Source organism: Sebastes umbrosus, chromosome 22, assembly GCF_015220745.1.
Source record: "Sebastes umbrosus isolate fSebUmb1 chromosome 22, fSebUmb1.pri, whole genome shotgun sequence".
In the NCBI taxonomy this organism is placed as follows: Eukaryota; Metazoa; Chordata; class Actinopteri; order Perciformes; family Sebastidae; genus Sebastes; species Sebastes umbrosus.
Genome location: NC_051290.1, coordinates 23256455 through 23274030, shown reverse-complemented (window position 1 = coordinate 23274030; position 17576 = coordinate 23256455). Strand labels below are relative to the sequence as shown.

At 40.3% G+C, this 17576-nt stretch overlaps 1 protein-coding gene across 3 annotated transcripts in view; it reads right to left on the bottom strand.

Moving 5' to 3' along the window:
- Positions 1 to 17576, bottom strand: part of shroom4 (shroom family member 4) — a 110584-nt gene that overhangs the window by 69454 nt on the left and 23554 nt on the right. For all 3 annotated transcript variants that reach the window (XM_037759696.1, XM_037759697.1, XM_037759698.1), the window contains exon 2: positions 3846 to 3997. In XM_037759696.1, coding sequence (XP_037615624.1) covers positions 3846 to 3997 — 152 coding nt within the window. The remainder of the gene's footprint in view (positions 1 to 3845; positions 3998 to 17576) is intronic.

Sequence of the window (17576 nt, the reverse complement as noted above, 5' to 3'; positions counted from 1 at the left end):
CGTATTATAAACTTGTCGCTGCATTCCCACCTACAGCCACTAAGAGGCAACAACACAAGGGAAAAAGGAGTCTAGAGTTAATTAAGACTGTAAGACTTTTATATATCAATATGTAATTAAACACAACTTATAGTGAAGAAATCTTTATCTGACATTTCAGAAATCCTCCACATTAAGTTTCTTATCTATTTTTTAAACATTCTTTGCTGCAGAAAGCAAGGTTCATTTTTGTAACACGATCAAGGTGATAGCGAGCAAAAGCACGTACAAATATATATAATAACCTGACGGGGGAGCCTATAAATAGGTCCATGAATAGAAATGGGAAATCAAAAATAACATAAGAAAGTGCGAAAGTGAAAATGTCTCCTAGAGATCAGCATAGCATTTAAACTTGAGCTGATGTGCTGTTACATCTGACCTCAGATCTGCAGGCTGTTACATCCAACACCCTCCAACTTGACTTTAGTTCACAGAGTGGAAATATTCCTGCTGCCATTAGTTCTGCTTCCTGAGCCAAAATACCAACGCTGGGCTGGGAGTAGCGGGGTGGGAAACAGAGACAAGCAACAATTCAACCTCCGTATTTCACCCCGACTAGCGCAAGGGTGCTGCAAATAAACATTGATGCTGCTCATATTCATATTTTATATATTAATAATGGATGCAATGACTAGGTGTATTGTGAAAGGGGCAAATCACCTGATTCTGCAAGCTTTTTAGCATCTTTCAGCTGTTGGTTTTTATAGCTCACCACTTTACTGATGATTATAGCTGATTAAAGCTCTGATGAACCCACCGTGCACGACCTGCTGAGCACTAAACTGTAGACTGAGTTAGAGGCTAGCTGGTGAACATAGTGGAGCATTTAGCAGCTGAAGAGACAGATATTTCCCTCAGGAGTTGGCGAAGGCTAAAACAGCTAGGAGAGAGCAAATATTGGACTTACATTCGTTGGGTGGTCATAAACACAACTCCAAATGAATGTTAATTTTGCTCTGCGTCTGTGTAAATAGGTAACTGTTCTCTATAACTTTATAAACTTTGTGATGATATGTCTAGTCTGTGTGCCCAAAGGTGTAAAAAAACAACTTAATGCAGCTTTGAATCCACACAGATTGTAAAAAAATACAATGTTTTTCATCACTTAAAGGCACAAGGAGTAGGATTTTCCTAAAAAAACAATTAAGGATGTCCATAATTAGTCGTTTAACCGTTAACCGACATTAAGCATTTTAACTGATTAACGCTATCGGTTAAAATGGTTAAAAGAAATATTAATAATTAACTCAAAAGCTGAGCATCTCAGAGGAGCGGCTCGTCTCTTTAAGGAGAAAAGCTGGTCCACCTTATAAGCCCACCTTAAGAGGCGGAGCCGTTGCAGGATACAGGAAGTCGGCTCCGGTCTCTGGCTCGCTTGAGCGGAGCAGAGGAGTTGTAGTTTCTTAGTATTTATTCACCGACAAATAAAATGTACACACACTGCTACACCTACGTTCACAGCTAGAACGCCACCAACAACCTCACACTCACCGCCAACACACACACATGGTCTGTTGGACACTCACTAATGTTACACCGGGCAGACACACAGCTGACAACCTGCTAAACTAAACTAAATGTGTGGTGGAGACTTTTACTGGGAAAGTGGCTGCATGTCCGCGACACTACACGCAACATCGTAGCTGCTAAGTTAACGCTCCCGGACGCTGAACTGGGGACTCCCGTCAACCAATATCTGTTGTTCTCCTGCAGCTGGTACGAGGCACAAATCTTCTCGGTTAACGGTTAATAATCGTTTAACGAGGGTTGGTTATCGGTTAAGAAAATTTACAAAATGAGCATCCCTAATAGACTCCCTCTCAATCATCACTTATGACCTACCAGAAGCGTGTGGCAGTGTCTGTATCTGCAGAGACCCTGCAGCCCTCTACCTGGATTTGATTATTTTGCTGTCTTCGGGCGTTAACTTCTATAAAAACGTAGCAACCAGGTGCCAGATCGTAAGACCACATTCAAGACGGAGCTACAAAAATGTCGGACAGAGCGCCGAACAACACGCAATATAGTGAGGACAAACTTCAAGCGGACAAAGCTCATCACAAAACGAGAGTGAATCTAAGGTTGGTTTTCACCCGCTGGCGAGCATCCACACCCACATTGAGTCAGGAAGGAGGGACCAACGATGATGACGAGTTTGTATTTGCACTGTGGAATCAAGCCAAATATTTAAAATGTATCTTCACATTTCATTTTAAAGTTTCCAAAAGTCATAATCCTATGATTGTTACAATATTACACAGTAAAAAAAAATACTTCTAATCCAAGGATTTTCGAACTTATCTGCCGATTAGACTGTTGTAAAGCTATAGGCTATCAGTCGCTATAAGCCCAATAGATGTGGGTCAGTAGGGGCCTTCTACACCCACTAGTAGGTTTTATCATCTATTCACATGGTAGATCACAGAAAAAATTATATAAAAGAACACGACAGCGACCTCTAGTGACCATAGTAATTATGGCAGGAGCAGAAGTGGAAGTCAGGCATTGTAGTATGGACAGTGTGAAACTCTATATGGAGTTTAGTTAGTTAAAACTCCACAAAACACAGGACTTTCACACAGGAAATCAACAATGCGTAGTACTAGACTTTGTGATCATAGTTATTTTAACCCAAAATATGATGTTTTTCCCTCAACTTAACTAAATGGAGTTTTGTTGTCTAAACCTAAAGAAGTTGTAGTTTTGTTGCCTAAACCTAAAAAAGTTGTAGTTATGTTGCCTAAACCTAAATAAGTTGTAATTCTGTTGCCTAAGCCTAAAGAAGTTGTAGTTTTGTTGCCTAAACCTGAAGAAGTTGTAGTTGTGTTGCCTAAACCTGAAGAAGTTGTAGTTTTGTTGCCTAAACCTGAAGAAGTTGTAGTTCTGTTGCCTAAACCTGAAGAAGTTGTAGTTTTGTTGCCTAAATCTAAAGAAGTTGTAGTTTTGTTGCCTAAATCTAAAGAAGTTGTAGTTTTGTTGCCTAAATCTAATGTTATTTTTTTTGCCTAAACCTAAAGAAGTTGTAGTTTTGTTGCCTAAACCTAAAGAAGTTGTAGTTCTGTTGCCTAAACCTAAAGAAGCCGTTTTGTTTGTGTTCAAAGGGTGACGTTTCATTCACTTTCACAACATAGTAGGCGTAGTAGGCCCCTACTGACCCACATCTATGGTGCTTATAGCGACTGATAACGCCTATTTAATAGCCTGACAGTCTAATCGGGTGAACTTTTACGCACATTAAGTCAGCTAATAAATTGCTGGGTGTATTTATATAATACATTCTTTGTCAGATTTTGTGTTTTGTGAACATGACCTATAGGCAGAATGGCCACATTTATTTTATTAAAAATAGTGGAATTTCCCTTTAACTTTAATCGTAAAAATTCTGCACAGGAAAACTTTGAGATTAAAATCTATTCCAAATTATTACTACCACAAACAATCCCAGACATCACCCCCTCCACTTTGCCCACCAGAGTTTATCAGCTTCCCTTCTGCGACACCATGAAGGTCAAAGGTTACTTCCTGTGTAACATTGCCTTGATATGTGTTTGCATGCCAGACTAGCAGATTCCTAACAGACCAGAGACCAGGAAAAGCACATCTCCTTCCTCACCTTCCTTCCCACAGTCAACGCCAAGACATCTTAAGTGTCGGTAAGAAGAAGAACAAAACGGCGGCCGACACGCACGCATCCGTTTTTGGCGAATGCTCAAATATCCACTTTGAAGTCATGAAACTATTTAGGAAAAAAATCGGAGTGCGTGTCAATGATGTATTTGTGCATCTATTTCACGTGTGTTTACCTCCTGACTGCGAGCTTCAGTATCCGGTACGATCCCTTGATGAGGATGAGGGCTTCCTGTCTGCTGCCGTAGAGGGCCGATCCATTTATGTTGATGAGCTCGTCGCCCACTTTCAGCTTCTTGCACAGCGCGGCCTTCCCTCCATCCTCGATCTGGACACAAAGAATACGTTGAGATAAAGAGAAGGCAAACAGAAGTCACTCAAGGATACTTCCACGCTGCCAAGCCGACTCCTTTAAAACACACTTTTTGGAGACATTTTTTGTTTAACTGTCGCTGTAACCCATGGCAACGGCGCCCTAACGAGGCATCTCCAAAACAGCCCGAACCAAACATCCCACAGAAACCCATCACATTCCTCTGTAATAGACTCTGTGGAAGTGTGTGTGTGTGTGTGTGTGTGTGTGTGTGTGTGTGTGTGTGTGTGTGTGTGTCCGTGTGCATGTGTGTGTGTGTGTGTTTGCCACAGTGCTGCTGACTGCGGGTCACACAGTGGTGAAGCAGCCTGTGTTGTTAATGCATTGCTGGGATGTTTCAGAGCGTTTTTTTAATGCTACAGAGGGGTGAAACATGGACGAGTGTGCGGTGCAGTGTGGTGTGAGGTTTGACTTCAGTCATAAATCACATGAAGAAAGAAAAGGATGTAAGAAAGAAAGACAGGAACACACAGACTAACTGAGCAATTTCTGGACCAACGACAGGAAAAGTTGTGGGCCAAAGATACAAAAATTAGTGGTGGCGGTGATTATTTTTCAAAAAGGAAAAGATGTTTTGTAACGTCACAGTTTGTAGTGGTTTAATTCCAAGATATAAAAAGTACTGCAACAACATCCTGATGCAGTGTAGGAACTACACCACTACCACACAGTCCTTCTTCATCTGTGGACTGAAAATGCATCACTTCCTGTGTGACACCACGAATAGACTGAGTGTCTGGAGCAGCAAATATGAAACACATCATGGCCTTTAAGTGTACTAGTGTACTGACTTTGTGTTGCCTGCAGGACATTATTATTAGAGACATTAAGTTACCTTCCATCTACATCAGGGCTCAGGAAGCTTTTGGTTGCCGAAACTGAAAATATGGTTGCCATTTTTAGTCACCTTATATTTTGAGTAGGGCTGTCTATTGATTATAATATTTAATCGCGATTAATCGCATGATCGTCCATAGTTATCTTGATTAATCGCATATTTTTTATCTTTTCAAAATGTACCTTAAAGGGAGATTTGTCAAGTATTTAATATTCTTATCAACATGGGAGTGGACAAATATGCTGCTTTATGTAAATGTATGTATATATTTATTATTGTAAATCAATGAACAACACAAAACAATGACAGATATTGTCCAGAAACCCTCACAGGTACTGCATTTAGCATAAAACAATATGCTCCAATCATAACATGGCAAACTGCAGCCCAACAGGCAACAACAGCTGTCAGTGTGTCAGTGTGCTGACTTGACTATGACTTGCCCCAAACTACATGTGATTATCATAAAGTGGGCATGTCTGTAAAGGGGAGACTCGTGGGTACCCATAGAACCCATTTACATTCACATATCTGGAGGTCAGAGGTCAAGGGACCCCTTTGAAAATGGACATGACACTTTCCTCACCAAATTTTACTTCACCTCCCAAGACTTCACAAATATCAATTCATTCAACTTCATCTGGTTCTTTGTCAGCTGAATCACTTTGCACATTCGTTTTTTAACTTTTAAACCCATAGTCAAATGCTTCGCCGTGCATGTGCATGTGCATGTGCATGTGCATGTGCATGTGCGCACGCGAGTAAATGAACCAAAACAAGTGCAGCGTTGTCTGATTCTGGTTCTGACTGTAACCGTAACGTCCCCGGTTCGATTCCAGCTGCGGGACCTTTGCTGCATGTCATACCTCCCTCTCTGTCCCAGTTTCCAGTCTGCTTCTACACTTTCGTCTGTCCAATAAAGGCGGAAAATGCTCCCCAAAATGTTTTATTTAAAGATAGTAAGGTTGGTGTGTTTATAAAAGCAAAATGTTTTGGTGTCAGTACAGAAACTTGAGTTTCATTATCACATCAGTACTGAAAAAGAATACCCAGCACTATTACTCCAAATATTCAAAGTTAATGCACTATATACTTTATACGTCATATTTTAGATTTGAGTGTTTTTATGTCTGCAAACCAACTTGCCACTAGTTGCCCCTTGAGAGGACCAAAACAGTCATTTGAAATGAATTTAACAACATTTATAACCCTTTTTGTAGTGGGTATAAACCAAAAGTAAAAGCAGCAAGACATCTCAGAACCACCCAATGTCACATCTTAGACCTTATGTATTATTGTAACCCAGTGTACGTCTTATTGCCTACACTGGGTTAATCAAGTAGAGAAGAATGTAAACATCTGTTCATATCAATGTTGGCAGTGATACAGTGATGTTTGGGAGGTATCTAGAAGAGTGAGACATTTTAGAGTACCTTGGACTAAATTTTCTCATTTCAGAATGGAGTTTGGTGTGAGCATTAATACCTATAAGGGTTTATTTCATAGATGACTGATTCCGTTAAGAGAAGGCTGGATTAAATGATTACTGAGGTTTTTAGAGAAGTATTCTCCACATTTCACACTCAACAAATAGAAAGTCAGATCCTATTTCAGGGGTTGTCAGGCAGATTAGAACTCCCCTTCAGATATAAAACCCAGGTGAATTCCTCCATTAACCCAGTGTAAATGCTGCTTAAAGATGCCTCAGGGGCGTATATAAAGGAACAACGTCCTGATTTATACAGTGTGAAAATGGAGAGCATTCATCCATCATTCATTCATTCATTCTCTGCAGAAATCAAAGGAATGCATGTCATGGAAACACAGGTCGGATTTTACGCTTTCAGGCTTTTACAGACGAGCGACGGGGAATTTTGCCTTGTGAGCCAACTCAAACATAAATCGAGAGCTTTCATATATTAACTTTCTGCTTCTCTTGGGCCTGATGCTGCCACGAATTCTGACTTCAAAAGGTTCAGATTTTATAAATGTGATCCTACTGTAAAACCACTCCAAACATGGAAAACCCAGAAGCAGGCAACCGCATTTAAACCAGGCAGCTCTATCACAACTTCTGGTTTTGATGTCTTCTGTTGACATTTCTTAAACCAGTTTAGGTGGACTGGGATCCAGTTCAAAACACCGCTGTCAAGTTTCTAGACCTCTGGCTTTGTTGTCCAGATTAAGACCGATCTATTTATGCTTTTTCTTGCATCCATACAGGCTCATTATTTGGCAAAGAAAGGGGATTCAGCCTAAATCTAAAACACTTTGTTAATAATACACAGTAATATAATGCAATCAACACAGCCCGGCTGGCATTCAAAATACAAGGAAATGATCAATATGTAACATGAAACTAACTGAAATTCAGGCTGGAATGTGCTAAAATTGTTAAAAATATTTTGTAATTTTTTTCTTCAATGTCAAATATGCTGCTCTGATTATTTACCTCAAAACAAATGTATGATATGATCAATCAATCACTGCCACCTGAGCTGAACTAGACAGATCATCTCGTCTCGTGATCTGTTCAATTACTAGATGACGCAGCGTGTGTGCGACATTAACTTATTTTTATCACATTCAAATTGATACCAGTAATTTGAAATGAAAGATGCGATATGGCACACTCCTATCGGGAGAAACTGGGTTCATATAATTCATTTTTTTGTTTCTTTATGGTCAGTTAGGTCAGTTTCGTTGAGTCATCATCTGGAAATACAGTAACAAACAGACGTATTATTAGATTATGTTTTCACCGGCGTTGGTTTGTTTGTTGGTTTCTTTGTGTGTCCGTTTGGAGGATAACTCCAAAAGTTTGCGATGGATCTGAATGACATTTTTTGGAGGGGTGGGGTGTAGCACAACAAACAATCCATTCGATTTTGGTGGCGATCCGGGGGGAGGGCAGCGACGTACATGAAACCTGCCTTGGCGGAGGTCTGCTATCTCTGAGTGCACTTCTAGTTGCTTTAATATATCTTTAATATATCTTTGCTTTTCATTTACATCAATGTTTGACTGAATCTTTGTTTGATTTGTTTCGTTACTAGGGCTGAATGATTTTGAAAAAAAATATATATATCACAATTGCGATATGATTTGCAATACTTACTTATTATTCTCATTTTCATTGAAAAACATGTTTAACTGTTTTTTGCAGGGCTCTGTGCCAAACAAAGATGTTTTAATACGTCTGTAGAATATGATGTGTAGGCCGGGACATCTCTGCAGCACCACGATATTTAAATTCAAATGATATTTTGACACATATTTGGCCTGCCACTTGAATATTGCAGTAGGCCACATTGTGAGTTCGATGAAATTTTGATTAATTGTGCGGCCCTACTTATTATGCAATGTTATCTGACACCTGTCAGTCAGTTTCTATGGCCATACCGTAAAATAAAACATGGCTCCATGTTGTGGTTGTCCTCGTCCTGTTGGAGTGTCCTTGAGCAAGATGCTAAAGCTAAAGCTAACGTTCTGTAGCTGACTTGGACATTTGACTCCCACATGAATGAGAGGACAACAGAGAAACAGGAGAACAGGGGGGCAGTAAAGGATCATGCACATAAATACACATAACACAGAGAAGGCCTCCTTTATGAGCTGAATGCATTTGACACACAGTGTTTATGTTCACTAATGTTCAAACTCAAATACGCAGCAATAACATGAGCTCTCATTAATGCTCGGCTCGGTTCAAACTATCAGCAGGACGTTAAGCTCCAACAGTAATCTGTCCTTTTCCCACGCATAGCAAAGAGAAGTAAGAAGGGGGAAAAGAAAGGAAGGATGGGAAGGTGATGAAGAGGAGGGGAAAAAGGAGGTGAGGATGAAGTGAGGAAGGATGGGGAAAAGGACGAAAAGGAAGGGAGGGACGATGGGAAGGTGAGGGAAGGCTGAAGGGAAGTATGAGGAGGGAGGAAGAGTGGGAAGAAAGCACATGAGGATGAAGGGAGGAGGAGACAAAGGAAGAAGGGAGGGTGATGAAGAGGAGGGGAAAAGGGTGGAAGGAAGGAGACGAAGAGGAAAAGGGTGGAAGGAAGAGGTTTTTATATACTTAACCCCAGCGAGCAGGTATGGGGGGCATAATTATAGAGAGGTAAAAAGAGAGTTTATTATAGGCAGATGTTTGTGTGTTGGAGGCTGTTTAAAGTATGAAGAAGTACAGTGGTGGAAGAAGTACTCAGATCTAAATGTTACTTGAGTAAAAGAACTCATAATGCAGAATGGCTCCTTTATTTTATTCCGTTGTTTCACTAAGAAATGTGTATAAGAGCATAATATTGTAGACAATATGGAGACAATTTGCGATCCTTTGTGTACTACTGGGTAGATTAGTAGTATAGTACTGCATCATATCATATCAGCATGTCTTTATATGTTTTCATATGCAAAAAGTAACTCAAATAAATGAATGACTAAATGAATGTAGTGGAGTAAACAGTACAATAGTTCCCACTGAAATGTATGTAGTGGAGCAGAAGTGGCACAAAATGGAAAAGTACAAGTACCTCAAAAACTTGAGTAAATGTACTTAAATACTTTCCAGCACTGCTGAATAGAACAATAATGTTGGCAGAGATTAGATGTAATGGTAGTAAATGGTAACTGGTATTTATGCCTTACGGTAAGGACTGCAACAAACTATTGTTTTTATTGATTATCCCGTCAATTATTTCCCCTAATTCATCAGTTAATCGTATTATAAAATAGGGGGAAAATTCATCACAATTTGTCCGAGGTGACATCGTCAAATGTCTTAATTAAAATATTGAATTTACACTGATAAGAGCAGCAAATCCCGGAAAATATGTAGTGATGTTTGCTTGATAAACCCATTAAAGGATTAATTGATGGTTGAAAATAGTTGCTTATATGATACTATCACTGTATGTTGCCCATCATAACACTGTACCATACCTCTAAAATAGCAAAACAACATAAAGAACAAAACAGGAATCAACCTCATATTAAACTGACTGCATTACAATGCTGTTAAGTTTTTAGTATTTAGTAATCATTGTGTAACAAACTGCAGAGTTTTAACACGCTCAGCAGTATGTGTCATCATTCACATATTGAAAAGTCCTCATAAATAAACTGAACTGCAAGAAAACAGAGCAGCACTTCTTCCAGAGTCAAACAGAGAAAACAACTCTGCTGATGCCAGTTCATCAATAATGGAGGATTATTATTGGCTCCATGGGACTCCTGTATGTACCTAATAAAGTGGCTCTTTTCAGCTGTTTCCAGTCTGACCTACATGCGTGAGCAGTGTGTGTGTGTGTGTGTGTGTGTGTGTGCCATGCTGCTGTGGGATGTCCAGACAGGGTGAGGTCAGCCCAGGCACCGGGGAGACCAAGAAGAAGAATGCCCTCTTTATGTGCTGAAACACACACACACACACACACACATACACCGGTCAGACACACCCTTTTATTTTTAGATTTGAGGGGTGACTTCATGGCCTTGTGTGTGTGTGTGTGTGTGTGTGTGTGTGTGTGTGTGTACATTGGCAATGTGCACATCATTGTGCACTGGAAAAAAAACGGGAATCCCCATGCTGGTCACAGGTTGTCATCACCTGACACACACACACACACACACACAAACACACAAACACACAAACACACAAACACACACTGCATCGAACAACAGCCTCTTTATCAAAAACTGAAACGATCAGCTTCAGCCTGAAGATCATTAACAGTGTGTGTGTGTGTGTGTGTGTGTGTGTGTGTGTTTCTACCACTGTAAGGCGGTGCCTGAACGTGTGCATGTAAAACCTCACATTACTGAAAGGTCGAGACAGAGAAAATGAGTAGTTGTGTGGATAACAGCGCTGTAACAAAGTGTGAAGGTGAAACAGTGTGTATATACACATGCACCACAAAGCCTGGGACACACTGGGTGTTTCTCTAAGGCAACTTCTGAATTTCAAGGATGCTACGTCATCGAATCCCGACGAAGGATGTCGAGGATCCTTTGAATTCGACTGAGAACTGAGTCCTTCTTTCAGAGGACTTTCAAGGTTGCATGTGTGTATCCTCTGCGCTCCTAAAACACCCGCAATCCTGTGCGCATGATGCGTTTCCTGTCCACCGATTGAAAATATGCTAGTAAACGTTCAGTTATTTCATGTCATCAATCTGCCAAAATCTGTTTCTGAACAAGTTTCTGAACAAGTTAGAGAAATTAGGCCTAATTTAAAAGTTGGTTCCGGCTTTTCGTCGCTCAGAGAGAAAAACAGCATGTAGAGCCGGCAGATTTTCACATCTAACGAGGTGAATTCATCAACGGTTAATTTCAACCAAACTAGAGTTAAAGGTTGTTGGAACAGTGGAAAAACCAACCAAGATGATTTTGGTGAGTTTTATTTAGTTTCTGTCCAATTTGAAGTAAGATTTAAAATCAGAGAGGTAAAATTGCTGTTTTTGTTCTATAGTCTGGTGGCTTTGAGAAGAGCATAACGGCTGTTTCTTTTCACATCCAACGCGGAGAATTGTGGGTTAATTTCGACCAAACCAGAGTTGGTGATTGTTGGAACAGTGGAAAGACTAACAAAGACAGTTCTGGTGAGTTTCATTTTGTTTCGGTCTAGTTTGAAGTGTGTTTAACAATCGGTGAGGTAAAATTGCTGATTTCTTTCTATGGAGTCTGGCCGCTTTGAGGAGAGCATTACGACTGTTTCATTTCACATTTAACTCGTGAATTAAGAGTTTATTTCGACCAAACCAGAGTTGGCGATTGATGGAACAGTGGAAAGACTAAGCAGGAGGTTTTGGTGGGTTTTATTTTGTTTCTGTAGAGTTTGAATGAAGTGTGTTTCAACGAGGTAAAATTGTTGTTTTTTTCAATGGAGTTTGGTAGCAGTGAGGAGAGCATATTAATTGTATGTTTTGTACGTTAATAAATTATAATAATTGTCCAAATCCCTGTCGATTTTATTTATTTTTGATAGGCCTACATGTTTTGAATCTGAGAACACCCTATAACACACACACACACACACACACACACACACACACACACACACACACACACACACACAGAGAGAAGAAAAGATGCTCTAAAGCTCTGGCAGTGAGCACACTTTGGGAAAAGTCGTGTCATTTCTTTGACTATGAAGATATACAACAATTTAAATCACACACATACACATTTGTGCAACACACACACACACACACACACACACACACACAACCATGGATACACGACCGCTGGCAAGAAATAAAGTAAAGGAAACAGTTTCTCATTTGTTTACATGAAGACGTCCAGACAATACAGGACGGTTTGTGTGCAGGCCTCGGAAAACTATTTACACACAGAGATCGGAATCAATGTGTCATATGAATGAAACGAGCTTGAGCACACACACACACACACACACACACACACACAGACACACACACAGACAGAGGGTTACCATCTTTTTAATCTGGTTTCATGTGTTTATAATATCTTTAAAAAGCACTTACTGTCATTTAAATGGCACAAACAAGAAGCAAAGTCCTCTTCTGGGTGTCAGAGTTTAGAATAACTCTTCACTTACGTCATGTGTATTTGTTCATGTGGTAATTTGCAGCCGCCATGATAAATAAACATTCATAGAATTCACATCATTCTAGAGTAAATAATAATAATAATTACTGAGGTTTCTTGTCTAACCTGAGGTGGATAAACTTGTATATCACATCATTAAATGTTCGTTTCATGCTGCATTGCTTCCTGTTTGTGCCATTTAAAAAGCCTGAATGAATACTTCTTAAAGAGGTTATAAACGTGAAATGATATTTGAAATGGTAAAGAGAGAAAGTGCTCCGTTCAGGTGAGAGGTTTCTGTAAATACAGTCATTCAAACTACTTTATCCAGCGAGTTTTATTACTGTATCCACTTGTAATGTTTTAAATCAAATCCACCTCAAGAATACACCCAGTCAGCGCCTTTTAGGGATGCTCATTTTGAAAAAAAAAATCTTAACCGATAACCGACCCTCGTTAACCGATTATTAACCGTTAACCGACAAGATTTGTGCCTCGCATGCAGCGGTGTACCAGCTGCAGGAGAACAACAGATATTGGTTGACGGGAGTCTCCAGTTCACCGTCCGGGAGCGTTAACTTAGCAGCTACGATGCTGCGTGTAGTGTCGCAGACATGCAGCCACTTTCCCAGTAAAAGTCTCCACCGCACATTTAGTTTAGTTTAGCAGGTTGTCAGCTGTGTGTCTGCCCGGCAGAACTTTAGAGAGTGACCAACAAACAGTGTGTGTATTTGTGCTACGTTAGCAGCTCTAGCATTGCCGGAGGCTTCGTGCTCGCCGCCGCCACACACATACAGTCTGTCAGCGCAACGTAACTTTAGTGAGTTTCCAACAGACCGTGTGTGTGTGTTGGTGGTGAGTGTGAGGTTGTTGGTGGCGTTCTAGCTGTGATCGTAGGTGTAGCAGTGTGTGTACAGTTTATTTGTCGGTGAATAAATGCTACTAAACTACAACTCCTCCACTCCACTCAAGTGTGCCAGAGACCGGAGCCGGCTTCCTGTATCCTGCAACTCCGGCTCCGCCTCTTAAGGTGGGCTGTTAAGGTGGACCAGCTTTTCTCCTTAAAGAGACGAGCCGCTCCTCTGAGCCGCTCTGCTTTTGAATTAATTATTAACATTTCTTTTAACCGTTTTAACCGATAGCGTTAATCGGTTAAAGTGCTTAATGTCGGTTAACGGTTAAACGGTTAATTATGGACATCGCTAGCGCCTTTACATGCACATAAATAGCTAGGTTACAGTCAGTTTTCTGCAGTAACCACATTTGTTTTAAAAGGTCATGTAAACGAGGAGGTAGGGATTAGAGATTTCTCCTGGAGAACGACAATTTCTTGTCCATGTACTAGGGCTGTCCTCAACCAAAGAAATTCTTAGTCGACTAACACTCATACGACTAATCGATTAGTTGATTCAATCAGCGGATCTGTAAAACTGAGTTTCTCCACAAAGAATCACACTAAAGCACCACTTTAAAATCTGATGTGTACCAGAGATGTGCTCAGAAGGTTCTTGGAAATAAGTCATTCAGTATGAAAAATGCATAAAAATGACTAATCGACTAAAGAAATCTTAGTCGACTAAGATCAGAATGACCGATTAGTCGACTAATCGTCTAAGTGGGGGCAGCCCGAGTGACAGCTGAGTGGTCGGATAAAAGAAAAGATCATTAAATGTAGTGATGCATCCTTGAATTCTAAATTATTCCAAAACTACAAAGCCTGACTAAAACTGAAACGGATATAAAGCAGCCTCTACCGTATACATCTACAGTAAATAAGTTCATTCCAACATTTAAAGGGACTGTTTGTAACTTTTTAAGCGTATAAATGTACCGGGTCAGGACACATGCGCGTTCGCGTGTAGCCGCTGCCTCTCCTCCTCTGCCTGCTCGCCTTCACTCAGACAGCGCGCGCGTTCTCGCTCAGCTCGCTCCACCTCTAGACGTGAACGCGCGCTCACTCCTCACTGCAGACGAGTTAGTTTAGCTCTGAGAATATCTAGTGAATGTACAGTGGACGTTTGTGCAGAAATAACTGCTGCAACTCCTCCAGACCAACAGAGGTTTCCCCGTGTCTTGTGAAGTGACAGAGCTCTGCAGAGAGAAACGTTATCGGCTCGTTACCAACCGGCTGCCGGTGTCTTCCTGCTCTCTCCGTCTGTGGGCGGAGAGAGCAGGAAGACACGCTGCAGAGCCCCACTACCTCAGCCTGAACTGAAGCAGGAAAAGCCAACACTAGGATCAGCAGTGATTCATGGAGAAACCTTCGTCTGGTCAGCTAACATTACTGCCAAGCAGCTGAAATATAGAGTGATATTGTGCTTTTAGCTGACGTGTGTCGCCTCACTGTGTTGAGCAATGCTCCTTCAGGTATATTTAGAGCAAGCAAGTGCGAGCCCGACTCTGACTTTCGTTGATTTCACGGTTAATAAGCATTTCTGAAAGTTATAAATAGTCCCTTTAAACATTTGATTATTTTTTTAAATTCAGACGTATAAAGTTGCAAAGTGGGAGAAGCTATTTCGGGGTGTTCACTTCTATGGATTATTAGACGGATGTAAAAATCTCCCAATTGCATCTTCAGTACAAAAGATTACCAACAGCTTCAGATAAATATCTGGTTCTTTGATGAGTACAAGCCTGAGTACATAAAAACAGAAATGTGAGAACTACAACTCCAAGGTGCATTATGGGTAAAGGCCTTTACACACAGGGGTGTATTTGTCGCACCTCAATATATTTTTTCTATATTAAATTGATATTTCTTCATGACTAAAACTGTTGTTTTTGTCATGAATACTTTCATACAGAACGCTGATATTACGCTGCGAAAAAGCATCACTTTTTTTCCGGAACAATTCTCTGAGCTTTCCCACCACGAAAAAAAGCATCAACCAATCACGTTTATATTATTATATTTATGAAACAACAACACAGAGACTCTAAACTTGTTACTCCTTTCAACCTTGACAAAAGCAGCGCAGACCAGATCCACTCCTTCTGTTCTTACCTTTCACAATAAAAGCCCTAGACATACATTATATTCACAGGCGAATATTTTGCATTTCGCATGTTCGTGTCGTTAATTTGTCACACCCTACAGGTGTAGGTGTGTAAAGGCGTTAAGAAACCTCCAATCATCCAACTTAAAATCTATTAATTTAATTTATTACACCTGTGTTTTATTCTGCCATGACATGTCAAAATGTCGGAGGGTGAAGTGCCTTTTCTGGATCAATTCAGCAACTATATGACAGACTGCAATTGCAGCTCTGATTCATGCCACTGACTTGCTTCTCCTCTATAACCCCTGAGGCTCATGGGTATTGTAGTATGAGCCATGCACCAAAGCTGCAGGGTCTTTATATGATCCAGGAGACGATGGGACCGGCTCCTCCTGACAGTCTGGAGCCCTAAATAGAGCCATCAACCTGACAGGTCGACACAAGCTCCGAGACCCAGCAGGAACCCCCTCAGCTCTAGGAGGCCCCCCGGGACAAAGAGCCCGGGGGGAGGGAGGGAGGAGGAGAAGCTCCAGGACCCCCTGCTGCACACCAGCTTCATGCTCCTACTATTGTCTGCGCTGCCATAAAGATAATGTCTCAACTGAGGGATGAATTTGGAAACAGCGGTTTGAAACATGGAAATATGGCTCAGGAGCTGGAGGTCGGCGCTGCCAGTTTCTCCCACATTTCCTGTTTTCATAGTGCTTGAATTCACCTTAATTTCCACTGTTGCTGCTTATAGTCTGAGTCACTGTGTGTTTGACCGACTCTGCAGAATGAGGTCAAGGACTGCGAATGCAACTTGTGCGTGGGAGGAGCAAGGCAGCACGGGGTTGAGGTTCAATTCCCACCAGTAGTCGGCTGCACCTGGACGTTTCTGGTTCTTCATACACTTAATATCTTTTAGAGTTTCCTGATTTGAATCTGTGATTCTAGACGATATAAATAAAAGTGACTTAACTTTACTATGTGGTTCAATGAACAGAAAACAGCCCTGTGGATTAAGAAGTTTGATACTGTTCCCACATAATGACACTAATGAGCCGTTAGAGTCCAAAAACATCGTCAAAAGGCAAAAGGAGCCTGTTGAGGGCATTAAATAAGGAAATAAAGAAGCAGATATTTTAAGAAAAAGATGACAGTTGCACATGACACAGTCTTGCGTCTCACCTGAAGTCTAGTTCAGATCTTTGAGACTTTATCGGATGTTTTTAGAAAGAATTAATGTGGATTAAGCTGTTTTAACACATATTTCATGCCCAGTTGAGGTAGAAATAATCCCAGTAAGATACAGTGAAGTGATGGACAGAATAAACACCTAATTCACAGTTTCTCAATTGTGAGGATTTGCTGCTTTTCTCTGTTTTATTTGATCGTGAACTGAATATTTTTTTTTTTTTTTGGTAACTTTTGGTCTGACAAAGATGAGCAATTTGTCTTCTTTTTTTTTTAAATTCAAATATTTTTATTGAAATGTTTTCCACTTTAATGCAAACATTCATTCACAAAACATAACAAGCACTGGACATATAGCTAACATACCTTCACATGTAAATAAATTAGATAATTAATAAGTATATATAATTCATTAAAATAATAATAAATTAAAATAAATTAGAACTAGATAAATTATTAACTAGAAGAGAAACAAATTAATAAATAAAAAACAAACAAGTAATTGATTATGTCACCTCAGGTTTTGGGAAACTGTGACAGGAATATTCCAGTATTTTCTGACATTTTATAAACTAAAATATTAATAGCGAGTTAGAGAAAAATCGGCAGATTAATCAATAAAGTGCAGCCCTAAATCCCAGGTTATGGTCTCGTTGTGGGCGTGAGCAGTGGCAAGTTCAAATAAAATTAGATTTTTGGAGGCCACAGATAGTATTGTTAAAGTCAGGCTGTTCTCATTCACTGTTCATAGCTATACCTACAAAAAACAATGCACTGTAATTCGTGTATATTCCAATCAATTTGTAATCCACGTAATCGTGAACCAGGAAGTATAAAGAGCGAGAAATGCTGCATAGCGAGGAAGTGGATGGGTGGGTCAAAAAACAACAGACTTTCACCAGGAGACCAGTGTTTACGAAACCAGAAACCCAAAACCACAATCTTTTCCTAAACCTAACTAAGT